The sequence below is a fragment of the Misgurnus anguillicaudatus genome, chromosome 5, assembly GCF_027580225.2.
Source record: "Misgurnus anguillicaudatus chromosome 5, ASM2758022v2, whole genome shotgun sequence".
Lineage (NCBI taxonomy): Eukaryota > Metazoa > Chordata > Actinopteri > Cypriniformes > Cobitidae > Misgurnus > Misgurnus anguillicaudatus.
This window is the reverse complement of record NC_073341.2, coordinates 37,116,489-37,143,181: the sequence shown is the minus strand read 5'-3', so window position 1 is coordinate 37,143,181 and position 26,693 is coordinate 37,116,489. Positions and strand designations below refer to the sequence as shown.

The following is a 26,693-nucleotide window of genomic DNA, read 5'->3' as shown; positions in this document are numbered from 1 at the left end:
GTCTCATTCCTTGTCCTAAAAAATCTCAATATACTCCCTATGCACTTTCATCAGCCCGCATGTTTCTCAGGATTTGAACCAATTACGTTTGGGTTGCTTAGGCAAGGCTTTACCAGTTGAGCTACAGAAACATTATTAAGTTTCTTTATGGAATCGTACTACCAAAAAAAAAAAAAAACCTTAAAGGAACAGTATGTAAGAAATTTATATCAATTAATCATAAAATGGCCCTGATATGTCACTAGACATTAAGAACTCATTTTCATTTCAAATATTTATATCACTGACAACAGTGGTCTGGCCAGGATATTGTCATTTAAAAAGTGGAGTTGCAGCCCTCAACTGATGTTTATGTTGTCATGTTGTGCATTGGCCACATTGGTGTTATTGCAGTACCAGTTTTAGCCACAAGTTTTGTGATCGCAATACCAGTTTTGGCCACAATCCTACATACTGTTCCTTTAAGGAACCTTTACTTCTAAGAATGAATATAGGGGGTACCAGGGTGAAATTAAAGTGGGGCAAAAGTAACAAAGTGATTTTCTCAGAGCCGTGACTACATTTTCACTCAAAACAATCACAGCATGCAACTAACGCTGGGACGATAAATCGTGCAAATGCGCGTTTTCTGAATGAATTAATTTTAATGAATTACGGTGAAATGCTGCCACATCCAAAAACCAGAGGGCGCTCTTGTCCAGAAACTCCAATTGTGCCACAGAAGAAGTACCATTACAAATGCTATTTCCAGGAAATGTCTTTAAGCTTATTTACATCACTGTTCTTCAAATTGTTTCAAGTATTTTCATGATAATAAAGACTATTTTGAATGATTGTGTTTGACGAGTGTTGCTTTTTTAAATGCACGTTATAAACGACTCAGACTCGTAATGATTTTATATTGATAAGGAGTCTTGCTATTCAAAATCGATTTCAGACAGTTATTTTTAATGCGAAACGTGATGCATCGTCAGAGCCCTACACGCAACCCTTGACAGAGCTGACAAATATCGCGTTATTTCGTCACCGTTATGCGCATGTAGGTCCAGAAAGCCGTTTTCAACCATGATAAGTAAATTCCTAAATCTGTGTTTTTTTCTTATAACGCGTTGTGTTTCTCCTGTAGATTGATCCTGTAATGATCAATCTACAGGTTATTTAGTGCTCCAACACATCCAGAGTTTTTCAAAATAAAAGTAAATGTTTAAAAATGCTGCTAAAATTGTTGCATTATGTTAAAAATTATATTATTATAATTTGATTTAATTTAATTTTCATAGTATTCATACTGTTAAAAATTTATTCTCAACAGTTCAAGTTTGTAATGTCGGATGCTTTCGAAACATTTTATGAAACTGAAATGTAAAATGTAAATGTGATTTCATTATTTTTTGCAAAGATAAGCGACAAAACATGTTTGCAGTTACATATTAACAAGGTCATAATCATGTATATAAAAACAAGTGTAACACAAAAATCTATATTGTTCTGTTGTGTTACTTTTGACCCACCTGTGTGTTACTTTTGTCCCAGCTGACAGGGTCAAAAGTACCAATGCACTACTTATGTTCAAAGTAAAATTATACTGAAGTTCTTTTACATTTGTTCAAAATTCCACCTGATATTGATAGACCACACTTGTGAGTTATTGACCACAGCCAAAATATATCTCTGTCTAAAACATTATCTTTTAAAAATTACGTTTTTCTGAAAAATGTTACTTTTGCCCCTGCTCTCCACTCCACACATTAATGACAAAGCATTAAAACCTACGTGTTTTTCCACATTTCTTGTTTTAAATCCAATTCAAAATGTCATTACACACAAGAGTGGCCAGTGAATTTTAAATGGAAACCACCAAGCCATCTCTTCAATGGCAAAGGTGCAAATAAACAAACATCCGTAAAATAAATGAAAGGAGGCGACAGGTGGCACCGCTCCAATCCAGCGTTTGCATTCAATAACACAATGAATGATGCTGGGGAAACAAAATAACCTCTGAAGACTCCATTAGCATTCGAGTCACAGAGATTCCCTCGCGTTTTACCTCATGTGACACACACAATAACAGTTTGCTTTTTATGCTGATGAAATCACGAGTGACAACGGTCCGTGTAACACTTTAGTTTAACTTCACATTTACACCTCAATAAATAAAAACATGTCTAATGATTGAAATGATGTACACTTACGTGATGTGAAGATTCCAGTCAGGTAGAAATGTCAGTCACGATGGACGCTGCCGTTACTTCCACGCGCGTTGTGTGAACTCTGACCCGCATGAATCGTGAAATAAAACGTTTAAAATAATTTGGGGAGCGTCTCAGTTCCTTTCATTCAGTAGCCAGAAAAACAATCCTTACAGTTTACTCGTTTCAGTATTACCTGTATATTATTATGGGGAAGAAGTGAACAAAAATGTGCGCGAATTCGGACACTGACGTTCTGTATTGTAAATACCGCGAGTGTCCCGAACAACTTTTTGTTTGAAATGTAATAAACAATACGCTTACATTGTATGACCATATGTCATTAAAAAGTAAACTAAAGAGTAAAAACGTTCATTTTAATCAGTGTTTGTCACATATTTGTCTTTACAGTATCCAAGACCCAACGCAAAATATATATATTTTTTAAATATATATCAAAATATACAAAAAAATTGCCCTCAAGAAATAAAAAAATAAAAAACTTGTTTTTGTTTATGTTGGAAACCTGGGGTACATATCAGGTTTGAAAAGGTGTAAAAAAAATATTTTTCCTTCAAAAATATACTTTATAAAATTAAATTTAGGCGTATAATGAAATATATTTTGGCAAAAGAATACATTTATTGCCATATGGGTTGTAATTGCTTGCCCTTGAAATATATTTTAATAGATGAAGGTATTTCGAATTCAAAAATATATTTAAATAAGCTATTTATTTACTTTTATATATATTTACTTTTACAAAATTTATTTAGTATATATTTAAAACACATTTTTGGCCAGAGAAATGTCTTTTTTTGGTGCCATATGGGGAGAACAAAAACAACCGTTTTGCATGTTTATCTGCTAATGCAATTATATTAATTAAATTTAAATAAAAAACAACTGGTGTCTATCACATTTATTGAATCTGTTTATTTTCAAGAAATGTTAAAATTACTGTCAAAAAGAAATCCACACTGAATCCACTGAACATTCGTGGATTCTCAAGTTGATTTCAGTCAAAGGCGTCTGTCTTGCAGTGGGAATAGCAAGTGGAAAGTAAAAAAAATTAGCTGTTTAGCTTCGGTTGGCCTTGAATCCCATTGTTAAGCAGGAAGAAAAGATAATTTTTGTCTTATGTTTGTAACAAACTCTACTGAACCACAGCTTTAAATCTGCTTACAGTATATTCACCAGTTAGTGTTTCATGGGTTTATGGGTACATTATGCTTACACAAGGGTTCAGAATGCTTTTGAAATTCCTGGTTAATTTCTTAAAGCATAATATAGCATTCCAGTTTATATCTGAATTTAAGTTTGCGTAATTAAAATGTAATAAAATACAAAACATTATAAAATGAAACAGGTAGTTTTCATTACATGAATCGCTAACTATTATATATGCATCAAAAAAAACAAATATGTGTTTAAATGCATTTGGACCCTCTTCTGAATTTCTCTAAATTCCTCTTTTTGTCAAATTCCATTAAAAAATCCTGTGAAGTGCGACCAGTTCAATTTGAATTGCAACAAAGGAGCTCTGAAGTAATGGTGAAAGTCATAGCATTCTCATTCATCTCAATGACACTTGTGGCAGGACTTTTACTCATGGGACATTAATAAAATGTTTTTGAGCCAATCACCTGAGCTGTAAAGGCCAAATGGCTTTGACATCACTTTGGACAATGACATCATGGCATTACTGATTGGCCAATGGTATCACATAAACACTGGTGGTGACAGTCAATAGCTGTGGTGTCAACAGCAGCAGATTTAAATCCATTTCATGTTTTTAAAAGCCTCCATAAAAATAAGCCCTAATAAAATAAGCACTATACTATAATGAAATCTATTGTTTCCAAGTGGTAAACTGAAAAAGAGCCATTTCTAAGACCTGTAACATACACACCTCAAATACACACACGCACTTTATTTTTTGCTCAGTGATGTTTCCTGCTTGAACTCATCACCATTTTTGTGGTTTTGTGTTGCTGTGGGAGTTCGAGGAGGCGTTGATGATCAAAAGCCCTCTTGACTGGCTGAAGGTTTCACGTGAGTCTGAGTATACACATTTATAACCTACAGTGACAGCAAAGGGAATCGGGTACTACAGATGTTTTGTAGTGATAATTGCTATCTGAACAGTACCAACAAAACAATCCAGTTTCTCTCTGAGATAACAGTGTGGCATTTGCGTTTCTGCATCGACCTCGAGTTCCAACTAACTCTAATCATTTCAGTGATAAACATGTTTCTTGAACTTTGCTGCATAACATAATGCAAGTATGATAAACATAATTTCCTTTTTTTATAATTAGAAAAAAAAACACAAAATCTCTGGCAGGGCAGTCGCATTTGACACTTGAAACACATTTGAGCATCTGTACCTTTCAAGGTACATACTGGTACCAAATCTGTACCTAAAAGATACATATTAGGACCTTTTTAAGGGTACCATCCCAGTGAAAGCTTTTGTACCTTTTTTTCAGAAAGTGTGTCTACATCAGGCTTCCTTAAATCTTACCCTGGAGGTCCGGAGCACTACAGAGTTTAGCTCCAACCCTAATCAAACTTACCCACCTGTGATTTTGTAGTGATCATGAAGACCTTGATAAGCTTGCTCAGGTGTCTTTGATCAGAGTTGGAGCTAAACTCTGCAGTCCTCTGGACCTCCAGGGTAAGATTTGGAGAAGGGGGGGTCTACATCGTCCTTTTCACACAGAGATTACGGAAAATACAGGGAAAACGCGTCCTGGATTTGTCCAGAATCATTTGAAGCAACATATAATGGGGGTCTTCATCGATTTAAGCAAAGCATTTGACACTATAAATCATAGTCTACTACTGTCAAAATCATACAACTATAGCATAAGGGGTCTAGCGTATCACTGGCTTAAAAGTTATCTTAATAATAGGCAGCAGTTTATTCAAATTAATGGTCTAAGATCTGAGTTAGAAGAGATAAGATGTGGAGTTCCACAAGGGTCTGTTTTAGGCCCATTACTTTTTATTTTGTTTATTAATGATCTTTGTGAAGTGTCTAAGGTGGTACGGTTTTTGATGTTTGCTGATGATACCAACATTTTTTGTTCTGGAAATAATTTGTTAGAAATTATAGAAAGTATAAATTCAAAAATGGGAAAAATTAAGCTGTGGTTTGATAAAAATAAACTATGTTTAAATTGGGAAAAAACTAAATACATGATTTTTGGTCATTGTAAAAAGAAGGAAAAGGTAAGAATATCAATTCAAGGAAATGATATAGAACGAGTTAATGAGATAAAAATTTTAGGTGTTATTTTGGATGAAAAATTGAATTGGAAAGATCACATAGTATTTATTAAGAATAAAATTTGTAAAAGTATTGGGGTCTTGTATAAAGTTAAAGATGTTTTAGATTATTCTACATTGCTGATGTTGTACAATTCCCTAATTTTTCCATACTTTGGTTAGAAGTCTGGGGTAATACATACCTGACTAATACAAAACCTATTTATTTGTTACAGAAAAAAAGCTTTAAGGATTATTAATAAGTTAGGCTATAGAGAACACACTAATAGTTTATATATAAAATCTGGACTTCTAAAATTTAAAGATCTGGTTGATTTGAAGATTTTGACTTTTATGTGGAAAGCTAAGCAGAGAGTTTTGCCTATGGATATACAAAATGTATTTACTTTGGTATCAGAAGATTATGGCCACAGAAGGCAGTATTATTTTAAAATTTATTTTGCACGTACCACACAAAAGCAGAGGTGTTTGTCCATTTATGGAGTTAAATTGTGGAATACATTGGATTATGAACTGAAATGCTGCAAAAGTATTTGTAAATTTAAGAACAAAGAAAAATATTCTGGAAGGTAAAAAAAAAATGATGACTAATATGGTTAAGAGGATGATAATTAAATGTAAAGATAGGTGGTATAGATAATTTTTTTGGTGGTTGTGGTAAGAAGTGGGGTTAACTCATTTATGTAGTTTTTTTATTGATGTTTTTTTTTTATATATATAAGATTTTCTTCTTCTTCCTGTTTCTTTTCTTGTTCGTTCATGTATGATATGAATGAATGAGATGAAATAATAAAGAATTTGTTTCATGGTTCATTCACACACATACCGTTAAAGATCCCAAAAAGACACGTGACAATTTTTTCCACAGAATCTAAAGTTTGCTAACTATCCTTGATTTCTCTCTCAAGAAACCAGGCGCGTGCATTTTTGTTTATGACAAGATTATAAGGAGCTTCAGCATGGAGAGTGACGAGCTCCCTTATCTCTGCTTTAGTCCAGATTGTCGACATTGCTCGTTGTGAATGTTGATCTGTGTGAAAGTGGGGATAGGATTAACAGGTTAAATCCCTGTGTCAAAGAGCTGGGAAGGGTTGCACCAGTCGTTCTTAAGTTCTTACTTAAACTTCGGCGTGATCCAAACTAGAGGCTTAGTAGTTAGTTTATAACTAACTCTATATTCGGTTGCACCATTTGTTCTTAAGGCAGAACGTAGCTAGTAGATCGTAAGCTCTCCATAAAGTAATGCGTTGTCGCATAGAATGACGTTTATTTTTCTTAACCCAATCACAAGACTTCTAATAAGTAACCAGGAAATAGAACAGCACATAATTTCAAACACATTCTTGACTGGCCTAAACTGAAAGTTAAAAAGACGTTAAAACCAAAGTTATTGACCTCAAAATAGTACACTTTTATTTGAAAATATCTATCCCACACATGGAGGAGAAAATAAACAGGAAGAAAAATTTCCGTCATGAAGAAATTCTTATTTTAATTGAAAACAGTTCTTGAAAACTCGTTGACAAATTTGCGGCTCTTCATAATCAATTACGAGCAAATCGATGTAATATATTCTGGCTGACATCTTATTCAGACCGCTATTCGTGGACAGAGGCTTCTGTAAATATTTAGTTACAACTTGTATTGTTACGTTTAAACTAAGTTTAATGGTGCAACGGAAAAACATTTAGTAGTGCGTAAGTTGTAACTTAGTGCCCATTTACGCCGTAACTAGGCTACGTTGTAACTTACGCACAGCTGGTGCAACCGGCCCCTGAACCATAACTTCTTCTTGTGACATGCTTGCCTCACTACGGCACGCCTCTTGCGACACAGAATGCTTCACGTGAATATTACGACAATGGTCCTCTTTACTGGAGCGATCCTAGAACAATTATGGGACATGTTTGTGTTCACACAGAAGCCCCTCTACCAATTTTACAGATATTTTCTGGAACCAAAGTCTTGTGTGAATTGGGTCCATGCGACATATTTTAGTGTTGTACACCCCACTGACAGGTAGGGAGCATTTTTTTCTTATAGTGTAGCTACTACTAAGTGTCTGCCAAATGAACAGTGGCGGCCAGTGACTTCTTTTTTCGAGGGCGCTCGATGCAAAGTTCGTCACAACATGTATGTTTAGCCTGTCGTGTGTGGTTCCTTTTTTCAAAATATGTGTTCTGCACATCCAGAGATCCTGTGTGCATCACGCGTCTTGTCAAAATAAGTGCCCGCTGCAGATGCATCTAAAGGGTTTATGATAAAAGAGACGCTCGCGTTTGCCAGATACTCGCATAATCTCATGCGTAATCAGAGTTTGGTGTTAAGTGAGTGTCTTGCGAGTATTTTGTGAACGCGAGCGTCTCTTTTATCATAAACGATTTTGACACGTGCAGCATGTGAATTAGCACCTCTCAGATGAACAGTCACAAGCCACCACTGCAAATGAAGAGTTTCGTTGCAAAACGAGATAAGCACCGTTTTTTTAATTGTTCAGAAATCTTGTTTTTTGGTTGTGCATTCCAATTAATTTCAATGCAACTGCAGTTGGTTTGTTTTGATTTAAACCATCATAACTTAAAAAATACAGCTAGCACCATAAAACAAAATAATAACCTGATAACATAATAATAAACATGTTTTGACAAAAATGTTAAAAAATGGATTTATCTCGTTTTGCAACAAAACTCTTCAAATGAGTAATGTATAAATGTATTAAATGTATAGCAAAGATGAAACAAGCACAAAACCAAACATTTAGTTAATATTAATATGAACAGACAAATACATTTGTGCCACAATACAGTTTTTCATCCACAATATAAAAGATGCCATTTCTCCTCACATTTATAAATTAATAAGCCTGTGTATTTTGTTATCTTAACACTGCTTAATTGTAACATAAATTATTATTGGATTTGGTCTACAAACCTGCAACCGACCAGATAAAAAACACTGTTTAACTAAACCTGTTTGATTAATGATATTTACTCTGTCCCAAAATGGTTAATGAATCCACTCACACACATCACATTAATTAATCTAAATGAAATATTTCACTTAGATAAAAGTTTAACTGGCTCCACAAAGGAAATAAATCAGATAGCAAGAGCATTACAGGTGGAAATGGGCTGGTCAGGACCTGCAGCAAGTAGTTCCACATGCTCACGATTCTCCTGATTGGCAGACTGTGGAAGGGGGCGGGGCTTGAGTGGAAGCACCTGTTTACCTGCGTCAGTTGAGTGTGAGAGTGACTAAAGGAAAGGGTACAGGAAACAGGTGATCAAACCGCTGGATTTTTTTGGATTATTCTCTGTTTTTGGTCGCTATATCGAAAGGTAATCTTCAATCATTTATTTAAAATCTCTCATGAAAGTTTTGTTAAGCTTTATGTTAACATACAGAGCAGGAAGTAAATGGTTTTTTATAGGAGGGACTGTAGTTTGAACTTTGTTCAACAGCTAAGAAAAATGAAATCCTTGTCTCCATCAGACCTTCACTAATTATTTTCTCATCTCTTATGAGACTGAAATGAGTATTGCCGGTGTTATGCGTTCATTCACTGAAGTATTGCTGAAAGTACTGTATAGCTTTATGATTTCAATATGAAAAATGTTTGTCTATGTCCGTGTGTGTGTGTGTGTGTTTAAAGCTTAAGACTTCGGTTTCTCAAGGTCTTACAGTCATAACTGTGTTTGTTTATTAGGCAGCTGCTTGCCTCCTAAATGATTTATAGAAATACTGATAAGGATCGGTTTTTGTGTTGTACATTTTAAACAGGAAACCCATTCACTTTGCATACTAACTTATTTTTTGATAACTGCAATCTGTGTATCAAATGTAACATCACAGTAACATGTAGGCATAGTCAAATCTATCACTCTTAAAGGGGAAACATTAAAGACTTTATACATTTAGTTTTTAATAAAATAAACTTAAAGCTATGTAAGCTATCAAAAAAATAAATAAAAAACAGTATAGATACTTTATTACAGTAAAGTACCGTCAAGAATCACTCAGTGGGTGATTCTCACGAAAACTTGGTTTTAAAAATGTCAAGCATGAAAATGTAAAAATTGCTTAAATTTACTTTTTTTCCCACCAGACATTGAAAAACAAAGTCTGGAGTAAATGGGAACATTAATTTAAAAACTTTTACTTATCATTTAACACTTTTTGTAACATAATTAAAAAAAATCAGTCCTAAAAAATCTCATTACCGCAACAGTCAGAAAACATCAACACTGACATATTTCCAAAATGACATGACAAACCTGAAAGAACATAATATGGAGATTCTGCACATGCATTTAAAATCAAAGTATTATGCTTCTATTAATTAAATTAACATTTAATAAGCATCTGTTGCGGTAATGATAATCAAAATGTCGTGTAAGCATTCTGACAAGACAATATTTCAAATTAACTGTAAAAAAATTATCTTAACTGGTAGCCATCTTGAAGTAACTGGTCCATGTGCTTGGTCACTCAAAATCAAACTTTATTAAAATTCTGTATGTGTGCTTAAACTGTTCTCAAAAAGTGTTGCGGAGGATGAGATTATCAGGCATGGACACATCATTTTCCAAATTTTTCTTCATTATTATTATACATGAATATTCAGTAAATTTTTTTTTCTGTCACCTAAAGTAGTCTAGCAAAACATCAATATTTTTTTTTCTTAATATTTTTGTGTTAATTTGATTAAATTACAACATAACGCATGTTCAAACACAGCCGGACACATTGCGGTAATGAGAATTTCAGCAGAAAATGAGATAAAATTTACAATTATAAATTCTTATGTTGAAATCACACATTGTGCAAGGTAGAACACAGTATTGTGTTAATTCTGATGCTTTTTAATGTTACTATATTACACATTTTAAAGTTAAAATCATTAGTGCCGTGGTGTTTCAATGGTTTCGTGAGAATCACCCTTATACATTTAGTTTTTAATAAAATAAACTTAAAGCTAATTAATCTATCAAAAAAAAAAAAACAGTATAGATACTATATTTCAGTAAAGTACCGTAATTAAAGAATCACTCATTATGGTTATTACAACTGTCTACACATTAGTGTTGGCCAATAAAAGCCTGTATCTGTCAACAAACACACATAAAGATCACTTGTGGATTGTGATTGATTAGTTTCATATCTGTTGACAGCCATTAACCATTTTAAAGAGATTCATGATTCGCACCTCAGAACTGAAACTGGAGTCTTGCTTCCATTACTGTTCAGCCAAAATGACACTGACATGACGAGTTTGCCGTATGTGAGATCTTAAAGATCAGATTCAGATGGTTCGCACTCGAGTCAGCGAGGGACAATGACACTTTTTTCATCTTTTCATGCAGGTTTTCTGCGAGACGTCGACATTTGGCTATGATCAGGAACTGGATTACCTTCAGCTCACCGTTGGCTGCATTATATATTGTTGCAGTATGTTTAAATCATGCAGGTGTGTAAAACATGCTTTATCTGATTATTTTAACACAGGGATTTCATAGTAAAGGTCACTTATCTCTTCATTTGTGTGGGGTGTATGAAGTTTCTATGGGAGTCTAAAGTGTGACAGTGCTATGCATAAATTTACCCTGCATATTAAAAAGTTGCACTGGCCTCCCACTACACTACTAATCCAAAAAATGTTTATGGTTCTGACATTCACTTAAGTTCATTGTATTGCTTTAAATGGCAGGTGTAGCATGCAGAAAAGTAATGTATATGTTCATTATGTATAAGTGCGTTAAATGTGCATCTATGAGCATGCACACAACACTGTTGCTCGACACGTTCACGCTTGGACTGCTTTTTATTCTAGCTGGAAATCACAGTCACTCCCTATGTTTTGTGTGAATGTCATTCCTCTCAGTAATACACATAGTCACCTAACAAGTTCTGTTGTTTTGTGGTGCTGAGAACAGTGAAGCAGACAATCTATAGGGCTTTTGGGAAAAAAATCAGGCGCCCCTGGCATTTCAGCTGTTCCTGAACTGCAGCAGACGAGTCATCCACCTAGAATAGAAAGCAAAGAGTTGCTTTTAAAGTGACTGTGATCTTCATACGCAGAGATTTTGACAGGAGCGTCTGAGGACTGTGGCATACTTACCCAAGAATCAGTTCAACTAAAATCACCTAATTGTCGTTTCAGGCAATCTGTCTATTCAGTCGGCCGAGTTTGTGCTAAAAATAAATGATGGTTGTTTGGTAAAAATGTGTGAGTTTCAACAGCAGTGGCAGAGCATTTTAATGTCATTTTTATAATACCTGGCGGCTGTGGATTTCAGTTTAAATGCTTGATTATAGGGCTGCATAACGATTAATCGCAACTTATCGTTTGCAGAAGAAACGTTTTTGTTTGCATCATATATGTGTGTGTATTGTGTATAATATTTATGTATATTAGTGCTGGGAAAAGATTAATCGTGATTAATCGCATACAAAATAAAAGTGATTTTTTTTGCATAATATATGAGTGTGTGCTGTGTGTAATTATTATGTATATATAAATACACACACATTCATGTATGTATGTATTTAAGAAACATTTACATGTGTATATATATTTATGTATATTTTTATATATATTATATACAAATAAAAAAAGAATTATATATAAATTAAAAAATCTGAAATGACTATATGTATGTGTGTGTGTGTGTGTGTGGTTAAATATACATAATAATTACACTCAGTTCACACACACACACACACACACACACATATTATGCAAAAAATCACTTTTATTATGAATGCGATTAATCACGATTAATCTTTTCCCAGCACAAAATATAAATACACACATGAATGTATATATGTATGAAATATTTGCATATGTATATACATTTCTAATTGATATTATATATAAATGAATACTTAATACAGTCCTTCCAGAAAAATGCAGTTTTTTGTGATTGTTGCAGGCAAAACTCCTTGATCTTGCAGCAGGTTTTCTTAAAAATTGCAATGGAATATGCAGGATATTTATGCAATTTTATGCAATGAAATTGCTGGAACTTGCAAAAACTGCATTTGGGGTTTGCAGCTTTTCAATGATGTTTACGCCGCATAATTACGTCACTTCATAACGTTCACATAGCGCTTCTGTAAAGTAGATGCAACATTTTTCAACTTTCTGCTAAGATATATGTGACTTCTTGCTATGAAAATGCGGGGGTTAAGAAATCATGCAAGCCCCGCATATTTTGCACGCGGAAATCTGAAATATATGCGGTGAAAGTGCGGCGTATTTGAAAAAATGCCGCCTCCGCATAAATATGCGGACTTTGGCTGATTATGCATTGAATCATGCCATCGCATAATCGCGTTTTTCTGGAGGCACTGTTATTATATACATATATTTTTGTCTTTAAATTATGCATGTGTGTGTATTTATATATACATAATTATGATACACAATACACACACACATATATATATGATGTAAACAAAAATTTTTATTCTGCAAATGATTAATTGCAATTAATCGTTATATAAGGTGGTCTATGTTAAGTATTGTAAACAATACGGTTGAACAATACTTATTTTTAGGATGCTTAATGTATGCCTAATGTAAAAATGACACACAACCAGGTGAGAGACACCTAACTTAAAGGGGCCATGTCACAAGAATTTTTTAAGATGTAAAATAAATCTTTGGTGTCCCCAGAGTACACATGTGACGTTTTAGCTCAAGATACCTCACAGATCATTTATAACAACATGTTAAAATTGATACTTTGTAGGTGTGAGCAAAAATGTGGTTTTGGGTGTGTCCTTTAAAATGCAAATGAGCTGATAAAATTTAAACACTGATCGCAATGATGATGGTTTGTTGCAATTGAAACTCAATTGTGCTGTGAATTATTTTCTCTCTTTCTCTCTGCACTAAATGGCAGTGCCGTGGTTGGATGGTGCAGATAAAGGGGCGGTATTATTATAATAATATGACATCATAAGGAGAGCCAAATTTCAATGACTTAATTTTTCACATGCTTGCAGAGAATGGTTTACCAAAACTAAGTTACTGGGTTGATCTTTTTCATATTTTCTAGGTTGATAGAAACACTGGAAATCCAATTATAGCACTTAAACATGGAAAAGTCAGATTTTCATGCCATGGCCCCTTTAAAGTAAAAAAGTCATTCGATATGACGAGTTTATTATATAAGAGACAACATACATTTGTGACCCTTTCTTTGAAATCCAGGCTAAAGTCGCATCAACATTTCATTGATTTCAATCTTATACATATTTAAAATATCAAGGCTATTTTTCACAGAATGTTCTTTACATTATGTAAGATGACTTTATTGTATGTTATAAGCAGTAAATCACACAAAATGATTGGGTTTTTATAAACAAAGTCACAAATTTGTAAACTGAATAATCATACATTCATTATTTTGTATCTCTCTCTAAACCTTTAGGCCTCTCGGTGGCCATAAAGGTGACATCCACAGGGTCGCAGACTGTCAAGAAAGCCCAGGGTGAGAGCCTTACTGTGGGCTGTACATACACCGTAGACCCCTCCGCGGATGTCGGAGATCTGGACATCGAATGGTCACGTGTCAGTCAAGACATGACCCAGAAAGATCAGCTGGTGAGCGAGGAGGAGGGAGCGCCGAGAATATTAGGAGATTAGACCACAAACTCGTCTTTTATTGATGCTTGGGCTGCTTAATCACACCTTTAAAGAGAATAGTTCAACCAAAATCTGCTATCATTTATGAGTTTTTCATGGATTTGGGTTTTAAAGCTCATTTTAATTGGATAGAAATGAGCGATCGAATTCTTTAAAATTTCTCCATTTGTGTTTTATAACAGAAAGAAAGTAATAAGGGTTGTGAGTAATGACGTAAGTGTGAGTAAATGTGAAACCGTGTACACCGTGTGCCTGATGGAAATTGTTTCCGTTCCCGTCAAAAGCATCAAAATATTCTTAAAATACACCGTCTGAGATGTTTCTCAGCAAGTGAAAGTGTATTATTATTGGTTGGACTAAAATGACACATGTCAAGTAGCTTGTCAACTCTTTACAGAACGTTTGCCGTCTTCAATTGTAAAAAATAAAATGATGTTTCGGACACTATTGAGTCCTGATCAAACAGATCATCTTGTCAGATTTGTATATATTATATTTTTTTCCTGGCCAAATTGCTTAACGTCAAGCCTTCTAGGGATGTGTTTCTTAAATTCTGAATAATACTTCTCCATAATGACGGCAGGTGGTTAGACCTGTTATATTAGGTAAGGTGCACTAATCCACCAAGCCCCACCTCATTGGATCTCTGTCTGCATGTCTAACAGATTTTAACTTACACTGGAGGAAAACAGCACGAATATGGAGAGTCGGGACTGACGAGCCGCTTTAAATTTGTCACCGACCCCAGCCTCGGAGACGCCACGGTAACCTTCACCTCTCTGCTGGTCTCGGACACGGCCACGTACCAGTGCAAAGTCAAGAAGGCGCCGGGCATCGACTCTAGGAAAGTCACCGTAGTGGTGCAAGGTGAGGACAGACATGTTTCCTGTCTCTCCAGACTATTTAATATTGTCCCGCCCCTGGGTTTCTGTTGTACCGGTTCACTCCACCCTAATGTCTCTTTCATCCAGTCTTTCACAATGACCTGGGTGGAATGATAGGCGGGGCAGATGCTCTTTGTTAACCCCTTTAATGATGTTTGTCTCCCTCATCCTCAGCCCAACCCTACAGACTCATCTGTCAACAGATGATCGTCCATTTGTTAAAACTCAGACACAGTGCTAACGTTTTACTAAACAAAGATGTTTGCATTAAGCATTCTCAATTTTAATTGGTTGTGAAGTCTGTTTGGTTAAATATTTGCTCTGTTTAAAGAAAAAACATACTGTTAGGCATGCATATCAATGGTATGGTTTAGGTTGTCATGGCCTATGTCTTATTGTGTGTTTTTTATTCTAGTTAAACCATCACCCCCTAAATGCTGGGTGGAAGGCGGCGAGGAAAAGGGCTCGACCGTTTCGCTGCGATGCAGATCCTCACACGGTACGCCTCCTCTAACGTACACATGGACGAAAGATACTGGTACCCTGCCACCGACCGCAACACAAAGTAAGTGAACACAGGTCTAATTCACCGATATTTGGCAGATTCCTTTATACATTTGGTAATGCTCGAATTGCTGTGAGTCGTAAACATGAAAACAAAAGTGTTTTAAAGGCCCTGAAGCCACCCGACGGGTTTGACTGTGTGCAGTAAACTACTCAGGAGCGTTCGGTATGACTGCACATTCTGAATGACTGTTTTGTTTGCAGATTATCAAACTGGAGAGATGCTTATCAGAAACCATAGCGAGAGCTTCACAGGGAAATACGTCTGTGAGGTCAGCAATGAGGTTGGGAAGGAGCAATGCACATACACCCTTCAAGCATACAACCGTGAGTATGTGTATGTAACCCACTCTGTCAGTGAGACGAACCGACAAAAAGTGTATAATGACAGCATAATATGCACGCTTAGACCGCTCTTACAGTACATGCGTCAAAATGTCATTGCATTACATAAGAAAATATCAAAGCAAGTGGCATTTATTTTAAAGATTCAAGGGATATGGGAGACTGGTTGTCATACAGTCAGTGATTATTTCTTTTGGTATGTTAAGTCTGAAAAATCAATGTTTGTATAAAGTATTTTACAAAAGATGTGTGTGACATCACACTCCACTATAAGAAACCTGTTTTGTAAATCATTAAATTACCCAATTTAATTTATACAGTAAACCATTATATAGATTAGGTGTTTAAATTTGAACATACAAAACCATTGCTAGAGAATATTCACCGAGCACATGACAACTTTCCAAAAGAGAAAACAAGCCCCACGCTTCTCTATGCTGTTAAAATATTTACAGATCGGACCCTGACAACATTCTGTTGAGTCAGAAAAGTAATGACGCCTTAAAAGATTTGCAGATGACGCTTGTTTGATGTTATCTAAGACAATGATTTATACAATGAATCTTTTAATCATACGATTGAAATGAATGGCTGTCAGTCACTAAAATCTCTTTGGTCCAATTACTCAGAGTAACAGCAACATTTCTGAGAAAAAAAACAATTATACAGTACAGTAGGTGTCCTTGTACAAAATATGCAGCCTTACTCAGTAGAGAAATTGTTTTGGAAATATTGGTTGCATAAACGACTTTTTTCTCTAAGGCTTATGTTTACACGACAACAATGTAGTCATCTGCGTTTTTTGTTTGGGATTCTGAGACATTTCACATACACACGTCAAAGTTCAGCATTTACATGGATCCGCAAAAATGCTGCATTATGCGCTAGGCCAGTAGATGGCAATGTTACTTTGTAAAGAAACACTACACAAATATACAGCGGGAAAAATAAGTATTTGACACATTAGCATTTTTATCAGTAAGTGGATTACATTTTCCCTGTAAGTGTGCTATTGACACAAAATTTTCACCAGATGTGGCGATTGAGCAAAATGTTGAATTCATACAAAGAACATTTAGGTATACAAGTTGAGTCGTAGTGGGTGGAGTGAAATGACACAGGGAATAAGTAGTGAACACATGAAGAGAACAAGGTGCAAAATGGCATAGAAAGCCATGAACAAAAAGCATGTTGAGGCTTGGTTAAAGTTTGCGGAAGAGCATTTGGAGAAGCCTGTGGATTATGGTCAGATGAAAGCAAAATTGAACCTTCAAGATTTAAAGAGCATTTGTGTGGAAGAATGGGCCAGAATCACTCCTGAGCAGTGCAGACGACTGGTCTCTTCATACACGAGGCGTCTAAAAGTGTTAATCACCAACAAAGGCTTTTCTAAAAAGTATTATTTTATTTTATTTTATTTGTGTTTTTTACAATAGTGACAGATACAAAAAACATAGATTATTACATAAAAATCCGATGCCTGTATCACAGTGTTTATAGCCATGGTTAATTCGCAACACTTGTCCCTAGAAGGGCTTTTTAACAGTTAAGATAATAAGAGAATAAAAAATAAGAATATAAAGCAGCAAATACAAAGTATTAAATAAAGTGTGTTCAATACTTGTTCCCTGTGTCATTTCACTTTATTTATTGTGACTCAACTTGTATACATAAATGTTCTGATTTCTTTGTACGGGTTCAGTGTTTGGCTTGATGGCTGCATCTGGTAGGAATTTTGTGTCAATAGCCCACTTACTGATAAAAATGCTGATGTGTCAAATACTTATTATCTCTGCTATATGCATTCTTCAACAGAGCGATAAATACAAACAATCAAGACGGCATAAGCATAGAGCAGTTTTGCTTAGACAACTACAAGTGACCCTGGACTATAAAGCAGCAATTTTGTAAACTTTAATAAACTCGGCAGTATAAACATAGTCCTGTAGGCCACCATTGTTTTGGTTATACTCGCTCATGCCTATTTAGACTTCATTTGCGCATGCGCATAACGTTACATTTATCAAAAATTCACGTTTACATAGTGTACACAGTTTGCATTTTTCAGAACCAAAACACAGTCGTCGTGTAAGCGAACAACCAAACCGCATACAAATTTTTCGGTTGAAAACATTGTTGTGTAAATGGCCCCTAAATGATTTGGTCAGATTAATAAAATCTTGTATCTTTTATCTCCAGCAACCAATAAAGTGGGAGTGATTGTGGGAGCTGTGATTGGTGCTTTACTGTTGCTTCTCCTCCTGCTTTTGTTACTCTGGCTCCTGATATGCTGTTGCAACAAGCGGCGCTATGAGAAAGAGGTCGCCAATGAGATCAAGTGAGATTTATTGTGCTTGCATGGACAAGCCAAACTATCACTTTCTTCTAAGTATGTAAATGATGACTTGAATTTAGAACAGCTTAGAAACCATAGGGGAACTCCTGGCAATCACTTACAAAACCTTTTTTTGCATGGGCAAGAATTACATTTTTTCATGTAGCAAGTCCCAGTATTGTTTCACTCTATGGCCAAAATGATATCAGACTTAATAAATAAATGGTGAATTTGAATGAAACTGCAGTTGCGAACCAAATATTGTTTTTTCGATGACATCATTCTTTCAGCACCTTTATTTTTTACGAGTGTACTTTCTCCTCTCAGCAAAGTACACACCTTTAGCACAAGTATGTGAATTGACAACCAATGACTCAGAAGAATGTCATTTGTAACTTCTCGGTTGACTTGTTAGTGAAACCTTGTTTTTATTACCTTGTTATTGCAACCACACCCAGTAATAACTAATCTGGATGCGTTCCCATCAACAAACACAGCATCGGTATCTACCTGTATTATTACCTATATATAGCTTATTATTAAGTCATATCCCACAAGCAAGAGGAATATGTGTTATAAATCACATGACTAAATATTTTAAATAAAAAAATGAATAATCACCATATTTATTTTATCTCATTTTAGGGAGGACGCCGAAGCCCCTGAAAGTCGACCTGGGAGCCGAAACACCAGTTTCCGTTCAATGCTAGGCTATCGTGCACATCCCGGACTACGCTACAATTCGGTCCGGCAGGCTGATATAAAACGGGCCGAATCCGGACTCAGCAGTACTTACACCGAACGCAGCAGAGCCCAAAGGGAAGCAAGCATGCTAGCTGATGATCGCAGACCACCGCTCCGATATGACAGCAAATTTGGATACCCTGTATAACCACCGATGTCCTCCAGGAGGCGCTGCACTGAACAGATTAAGCTAAAGATGCAATACCGCGCAAGGCCATTGCGAGATATGTGAACATTCAAACTGCACAGGGGAATATTTTTATAGTCTTAAATTTGGATACTGTTCAGGATCTTGATTTAATAATATATGCATTGTATATATGTTTTTATGTATTTTTGTATGATTTTACTTGTCTAAGCTTTTGCATAGCTGGATGTTTCGGTGAAATTGGAAGTAATTGCTGATGGTCAGTTGAACATTGATTAAAATAACAAATCTATTTTAGTCTATTTATAAGAATAAAGTCAGTCTTTTTCAATTGAAAGTCATGGTTGATGCATACTTATGCAATAATAATTTTAAGCAATGCCTAAGAGAGTTTGCCAGTCTTATCTGGTTTCCCAGGATTTGGTTCCTTTTTAGCTTGTCTGACTAAGAGGCCAACTTAAATCCATGTTAACCATTTAACCACCAGTTATAACCTTGCTACAAATATTTAGTAGTCATTATTATTGTGTACTGTAGTTCACAGGTTTTATTCATACTGTAAGGACACGGGTAAAAGGCCTGTTTTAAAAGCAAAAGCATTAGCCAGCAATAGTTTCTCTTCTTTGAATGCATTCGGTTGAAATGAGCACAGTGATTTTGAGATGATGGGAAGTGAATCGTTTGCTCTGATCAGGGTTGTTTTAGTGTTGAGCGAGAGCGCCCTCAGGCTGTGGTGTCAATACAAACCCAGCTGCCTTTCATCATCTGTTCAGCATCAATCGGTTTGCTTTTCTCTGAACTGTTTTGCTGATTATAGGAAAACGGGTCTCGATCGACATGAGAAAAATGAGATATTGAGATGTGAAATGAAGAAATAAGCTCCAGCATTTTTTCTATTTAGGCAAAACTGGATAAACTCATAACACAATTCATCATGACAAGGTTCATTAGGTTTAAAATCGTAATATTTTGCTGTAAGGAAAAACAATATTGTAACACGGAGTACAATGATTTTCCCTACAAATATCATACAGAACCATTATGAACTGTATTTTTTGTCCTAAAGTAAATGTGATGACGCTGAACACAATGTTGTCTGATCGGTCAACATGCAGGGTGTTGATATGAGGTTACTGGATGGGTTGTTAGGACATTCTTCTGTTGGATTACTTACAAGACCAGTAAGTTAAACCTCAGTTTCCCCTTTAATATTCTGACCCTAGTGGTTTTCATCAAAATAAGAAAATTGATTCTGGTCATTTGAATATTATTTGTTAAGCAAATGTATCAACTGAGGCTATTCAGTAAAGCATAACTATATTCATTCGGTTAATAAATACCAATGTAATTGTTTACCAACAGATATATATCTGTTGATTACACAGTAGGAGTCTGTGATAAATCTGCGGGCGGTATAAACTGCTTAGACTAGTTATTCAGCAATTCAGGTTAGTTGCCTTTTTTACACTGTAAAAAGTAAAAGTTGAATCGACTTTAAAAATGAATTTAATTGGTAACACCTAAAAAATAAGTTGTTTCAACTTTTTATGTGTAATTTTTTAAGTTGATCCAAATTGTCGATTTTACAGTGTAAGACTGGTCATAAGTATTTTAAATCAGTTATATTAAAAGGTCTAATTCAGTGGTTCTCAAACTGGGGGCCGCAAGACGGTGCCAGGGGGGCCCCAGTTTTATGACATTTTATAAAATATATTAATTTATCATGATTTCTGTGTAATTAAACCCCAAAAATAAGGCTACTAACCAACAGTACTTCTTTGTATAATTTAATATGTTTTGTTTAATTAAAATATTACGTTTTAGAACTGTTTTTTGTCATAAATTTTCTTTGGGGGGGGGCGCGAAGGAATTTGCCGTACACAAGGGGGGCGCACGCTGAAAAAGTTTGAGAACCACTGGTCTGATTTTTATAAAAAATGCAAGATGGGTTAAAGGAATAGTCTACTCATTTTCAATATTAAAATATGTTATTACCTTAACTAAGAATTGTTGATACATCCCTCTATCATCTGTGTGCGTGCACGTAAGCGCTTGAGCGCGCTGCGACGCTTCGGTAGCATTTAGCTTAGCCCCATTCATTCAATTGTACCATTTAGAGATAAAGTTAGAAGTGACCAAACACATCAACGTTTTTCCTATTTAAGACGAGCAGTTACACGAGCAAGTTTGGTGGTACAAAATAAACCGTAGCGCTTTTCGAAGCGGATTTAAAAGAGGAACTATATTGTATGGCATAATAGCACTTTTGGGAGTACTTTGACTCGGCGCAGTTACACCCTCCCTCTCCCATTATGAGAGTGAGAAGGGGAGCGGACTTTTCAGGCGAGTCGAAGTACTCCCATAAGTGCTATTACGCCATAAAATATAGTTCATCTTTTAAATCCGCTTAGAAAAGCGCTACGTTTTATTTTGTACCACCAAACTTGCTCGTATAACTACTCGTCTTAAATAGGAAAAACGTTGATGTGTTTGGTCACTTCTAACTTTATCTCTAAATGGTAGCATTGAATGAATGGTGCTAAGCTAAATGCTATCGAAGCGTCACAGCGCGCTCCAGCGCTTACGTGCACGCACACAGATGATAGAGGGATGTATCAACAATTCTTAGTTAAGGTAATAACATATTTTAATATTGAAAATGAGTAGACTATTCCTTTAACCCTAACTATTTGCAAACCAGTTCTTAACTTAGCGGCTATGATTATGTAACCAACTGACTGGTTTTACCTCCACATTACTTTGTGCTAAGTGGGTTTTCTGTTGTAAGTCTTTTAAAGTATGTAATGACTCTGGAAAAAATGTAATTTAATAAAGTATTACTGGAGACCTTAGCAGACAGAAATTGGCTCCACACACGCTCATGTCAACTTGATTAATAATAACAAGAAAATTCTCAGAATGAAAATAAAAGAGCTAATGTTAGTAATGTCGATGTTAGTCACTTCTCAGTGTGAGACCGAGAGCCTACATTAGGATGTCAACATGAGGTCACATTTTTATTTATATATTTTATGCTTTTAAAATAATACACTTTTTTGCATTTTATGCAAGAGGGTATACTGTAAAAAAATGTTAGGTTGTTTTAACCCATGTTTGGGTCAAAAATGGACAAACCCAACTGTTGGGTTGTAAGTAAACCTATGTTGGGTTTTTTCAACCCATTGTTGGGTAACAACAACCCATCATACAGTATTACAGATTTATTTCTAACTCAGCTGTTGGGTTTGTGCATATTTGAACCAAGCATGGGTTAAAAAACCCAATGTATTTGCGAGACAAACCAACTAACATCAACAAAAATGAAGAAATCATCAAATACTTACTGGTGTTGGGCATTACCAAAAATGATGTCACTTCCTGGAGGATGATGTCATGGGGAAACTGGTCTTGTGTTATTTAAATAGGGTGACAATATGTGCCATTTTCCCTGGACACGTCCTGGAGAGGATTTCGGGTGCGTGCCGAAGTTGCATTTTGTCGACCGCATACATCATCGAGGTTTAATATTTCAGGTTCTATTTCAGGAAAGCAACCGTAACATGTCAAGGTAAGTATAAAACTACAATGATTTTATGTCTTAAGAGAAATAAATATACATTTTATAATGTTTTTAACTGAAATGTGTGTACCTCGATGACGTATGCATTCGAAAAAATGCTACTTCTGGAGAATGCACCCAAAATCCTGGCCAGGACGTCACCTTCATTTAAATGGGGCATGGCATGAAAATCTGACTTTTTCCATGTTTAAGTGCTATATTTGGGTCCCCGGTGCTTCTATCAACCTAAAAAATGTGAAAAAGATCAACCCAGTAACTTAGTTTTGGTAAACCATAACTTGCTGAGTCAAGCATGTGAAAAAATAGGTCATTGAAATTTGGCTCGTCTTATTATGTCATAAGGAGATCTTATTATGTTGGCTTGAGAAAGCCAACATACTGTTGTTGCACTTAAACTTATTATGTTGGCTTGAGAAAGCCAACATACTGTTGTTGCACTTAAACTTATTAGTGGTGCTTGCATTTATGCAAGGCATCACTATTACTATTCCTCAGGGATATTATTATGTTGGCTTGACAAAGCCAACATACTGATATTGTATTTAAACTTATTATTATTATTCTTCTTCTTCTTCTTCTTCTTCTTCTTCTTCTTAGACTAAAATTTCTGCGGCTAACTCGTCCGACAGCTTTCAAGCTACATCCACGAAATTTTCCACGGACATTCTGACTGGTCTAAAGAAGTGTGCTATATCTTTTTGACGGGATCCGACTTACAGAATTCCTAAAACGGGACATAAAACTTCCGAAAAGTCCCATTTACTTAACATTGCAACAAACTTTGACAGGTCATAGCTCCGAGTGAGAAATTTGTAGAAACTTGTGGCTTACCATATTTAAGGAGGCTGACAGGCACTGTGAGAACATACCTCACATTGGGGTGTAAGTTTCACCCCTGGGGTGTAGGAGGCCCCCAAAATTCCTCATTGACTTATAACGGGGCAGGAAACACGCCCATATAAGGGAATTAAAACGTTCCAGATGGAATATCTTCGCTTTACAGTGTCATAGAGACATGGGGGTGGGCTCATTTTACTCAGGCATCCAATCAGTCTCTCTGGATCATCCCATAGCAATTAAGCCACGCCCCTAGCAACCATTTTTGGGCACCCTAGCAACATCTCCCATAGACTGCCCTTATAAAATGCCCAGATGGATATCTTTGCAGCACAGTGTCACAGAGACATGGGGGTGGGCTCATTTTACTCAGGCATCCAATCAGTCTCTAAGGATTCTTATTGAGCTATTAAGCCACGCCCCTAGCAACCAAATATGAGCACCCTAGCAACATAATAAACAAAGCCTTATATCTCTGGATCCGAACATCATAGAGACATGGGGGTTGGGTCTTTTGGTCATGTTAGCTTCATGTTAGCTTCAAGCTAAGTCATACTAGCTTCATGCTAGTTTCATGCTAGCTTTATGCTAATTTCATAATAAATCTTGCTAACTTCATGCTTATTCATGTTAGCATCATGCTAGCTTCATGCTAATTCATGTTAGCATCATGCTAGCTTCATGCTAATTCATGTAAGCATCATGCTAGCTTCATGCTAATTCATGTTAGCATCATGCTAGCTTCATGCTAATTCATGTTAGCTTCATGCTAATTCATGTTAGCATCATGCTAGCTTCATGCTAATTCATGTTAGCATCATGCTAGCTTCATGCTAATTCATGTTAGCATCATGCTAGCTTCATGCTAATTCATGTTAGCATCATGCTAGCTTCATGCTAATTCATGTTAGCATCATGCTAGCTTCATGCTAATTCATGTTAGCTTCATGCTAATTCATGTTAGCATCATGCTAGCTTCATGCTAATTCATGTTAGCATCATGCTAGCTTCATGCTAATTCATGTTAGCATCATGCTAGCTTCATGCTAATTCATGTTAGCATCATGCTAGCTTCATGCTAATTCATGTTAGCATCATGTTAGCTTCATGCTAATTCATGTTAGCATCATGCTAGCTTCATGTTAATTCATGTTAGCATCATGCTAGCTTCATGCTAATTCATGTTAGCATCATGTTAGCTTCATGCTAATTCATGTTAGCATCATGCTAGCTTCATGCTAATTCATGTTAGCATCATGCTAGCTTCATGCTAATTCATGTTAGCATCATGCTAGCTTCATGCTAATTCATGTTAGCATCATGCTAACTTCATGCTAATTCATGTTAGCATCATGCTAGCTTCATGCTAATCATGCTAACTTGATGCTAGCTTCATGCTAATCATGTTAGCTTCATGCTAGCTTCATGCTAATTCATGTTAGCATCATGCTAGCTTCATGCTATTTCATGTTAGCATCATGCTAGCTTCATGCTAATCATGCTAATCATGCTAACTTGATGCTAGCTTCATGCTAATCATGTTAGCTTCATGCTAGCTTCAGGCCAATCATGCTAGCTATATGTTAAATCAGGCTAGCTTCATACTTAAACATACTAACAGCCAGATAGCCTACTAAACTAAACTTCTGTCAAACCGTTTTTAACGTTCAGGCCAGGCTTTGTCAAGCCAACATAAAGTTTGTCAACAAACTTTTCTATCTAGTTATTATGTTGGCTTGACAAAGCCAACATACTGTTCTTCGATCTAAGCTTATTATTATTATTATTATTATTATTCTTCTGGTCCACACTTTTTCTAACAGTAACTCCTCCTAGAGCTTTCAAGCTACACCCACAAAACTTTACAAAACTTTTAAGACTGGTACGTAGATTTATGCTATATCTTTTCTAACTGATGGGACCTACCGAATTCCTAAACGGGGCGCTCAAACACCCCAAATTTTCCATTGACTTAACATTGCGACAAACTTTGACGGGTCATAGCTGCAAGCGAGAAATTTGTAGAAACTTGTGGGTTACCACATTTGAAGAGGCTGACAGGCTCTGTAAGAACATACATCACATTGGGGTGTAAGTCTCACCCCTGGGGTGTAAGAGGCACCCAAATTTCCCCATTGACTTATAATGGGGCAAGGAACGTGCCCATATAAGGGAATAAAAGCGTCCCAGATGGAATATCTTCACTTTAGAGTGTCGTAGAGACATGGGGGTGGGCTCATTTTACTCAGGCATCCAATCAGTCTCTCTGGATCGTCTCATAGCTGTTAAGCCACGCCCCTAGCAACCATTTTTGGGTACCCTAGCAACATCTCCCATAGACTGCCATTATAAAATGCCCAGATGGATATCTTTGCAGCACAGTGTCACAGAGACATGGGGGTGGGCTCATTTTACTCAGGCATCCAATCAGTCTCTAAGGATTCTTATTGAGGTATTAAAACACGCCCCTAGCAACCAAATATGAGCACCCTAGCAACATAATAAACAAAGCCTTATATCTCTGGATCCGAACATCATAGAGACATGGGGGTTGGGTCTTTTGGTCATGTTAGCCTTATGCTAGTTTCATGCTAAGTCATACTAGCTTCATGCTAGTTTCATGCTAGCTTCATGCTAATTTCATAATAAATCTTGCTAACTTCATGCTTATTCATGTTAGCATCATGTTAGCTTCATGCAAATTCATGTTAGCATCATGCTAACTTCATGCTAATTCATGTTAGCATCATGCTAGCTTCATGCTAATTTATGTTAGCATCATGCTAGCTTAATGTTAATTCATGTTAGCATCATGTTAGCTTCATGCTAATTAATGTTAGCAACATGCTAACTTCATGCTAATTCATGTTAGCATCATGCTAGCTTCATGCTAATTCACGTTAGCATCATGCTAATTCATGTTAGCATCATGCTAGCTTCATGCTAATTCATGTTAACATCATGTTAGCTTCATGTTAGCATCACGTTAGCTTCATGTTAATTCATGTTAGCATCATGCTAGCTTCATGCTAATTCATGTTAGCATCATGCTAGCTTCATGCTAATTCATATTAACATCATGCTAGCTTCATGCTAATTCATGTTAGCATCATGTTAGCT

General features: G+C 35.9%; 1 protein-coding gene across 1 annotated transcript; it reads left to right on the top strand.

Annotated features, from left to right (window-relative positions):
- The first annotated feature begins 8,664 nt into the window (after positions 1–8,664).
- vsig8b (V-set and immunoglobulin domain containing 8b) lies at positions 8,665–19,497 on the top strand. Its single transcript, XM_055169012.2, has 8 exons — positions 8,665–8,821; positions 10,847–10,950; positions 13,922–14,094; positions 14,802–15,003; positions 15,436–15,585; positions 15,789–15,911; positions 18,129–18,267; positions 18,910–19,497. Exons 2-8 carry the CDS (start codon positions 10,875–10,877, stop codon positions 19,154–19,156), a joined length of 1,110 nt encoding a protein of 369 aa, XP_055024987.1. The 5' UTR covers positions 8,665–8,821; positions 10,847–10,874; the 3' UTR covers positions 19,157–19,497.
- Positions 19,498–26,693: the final 7,196 nt, after the last annotated feature.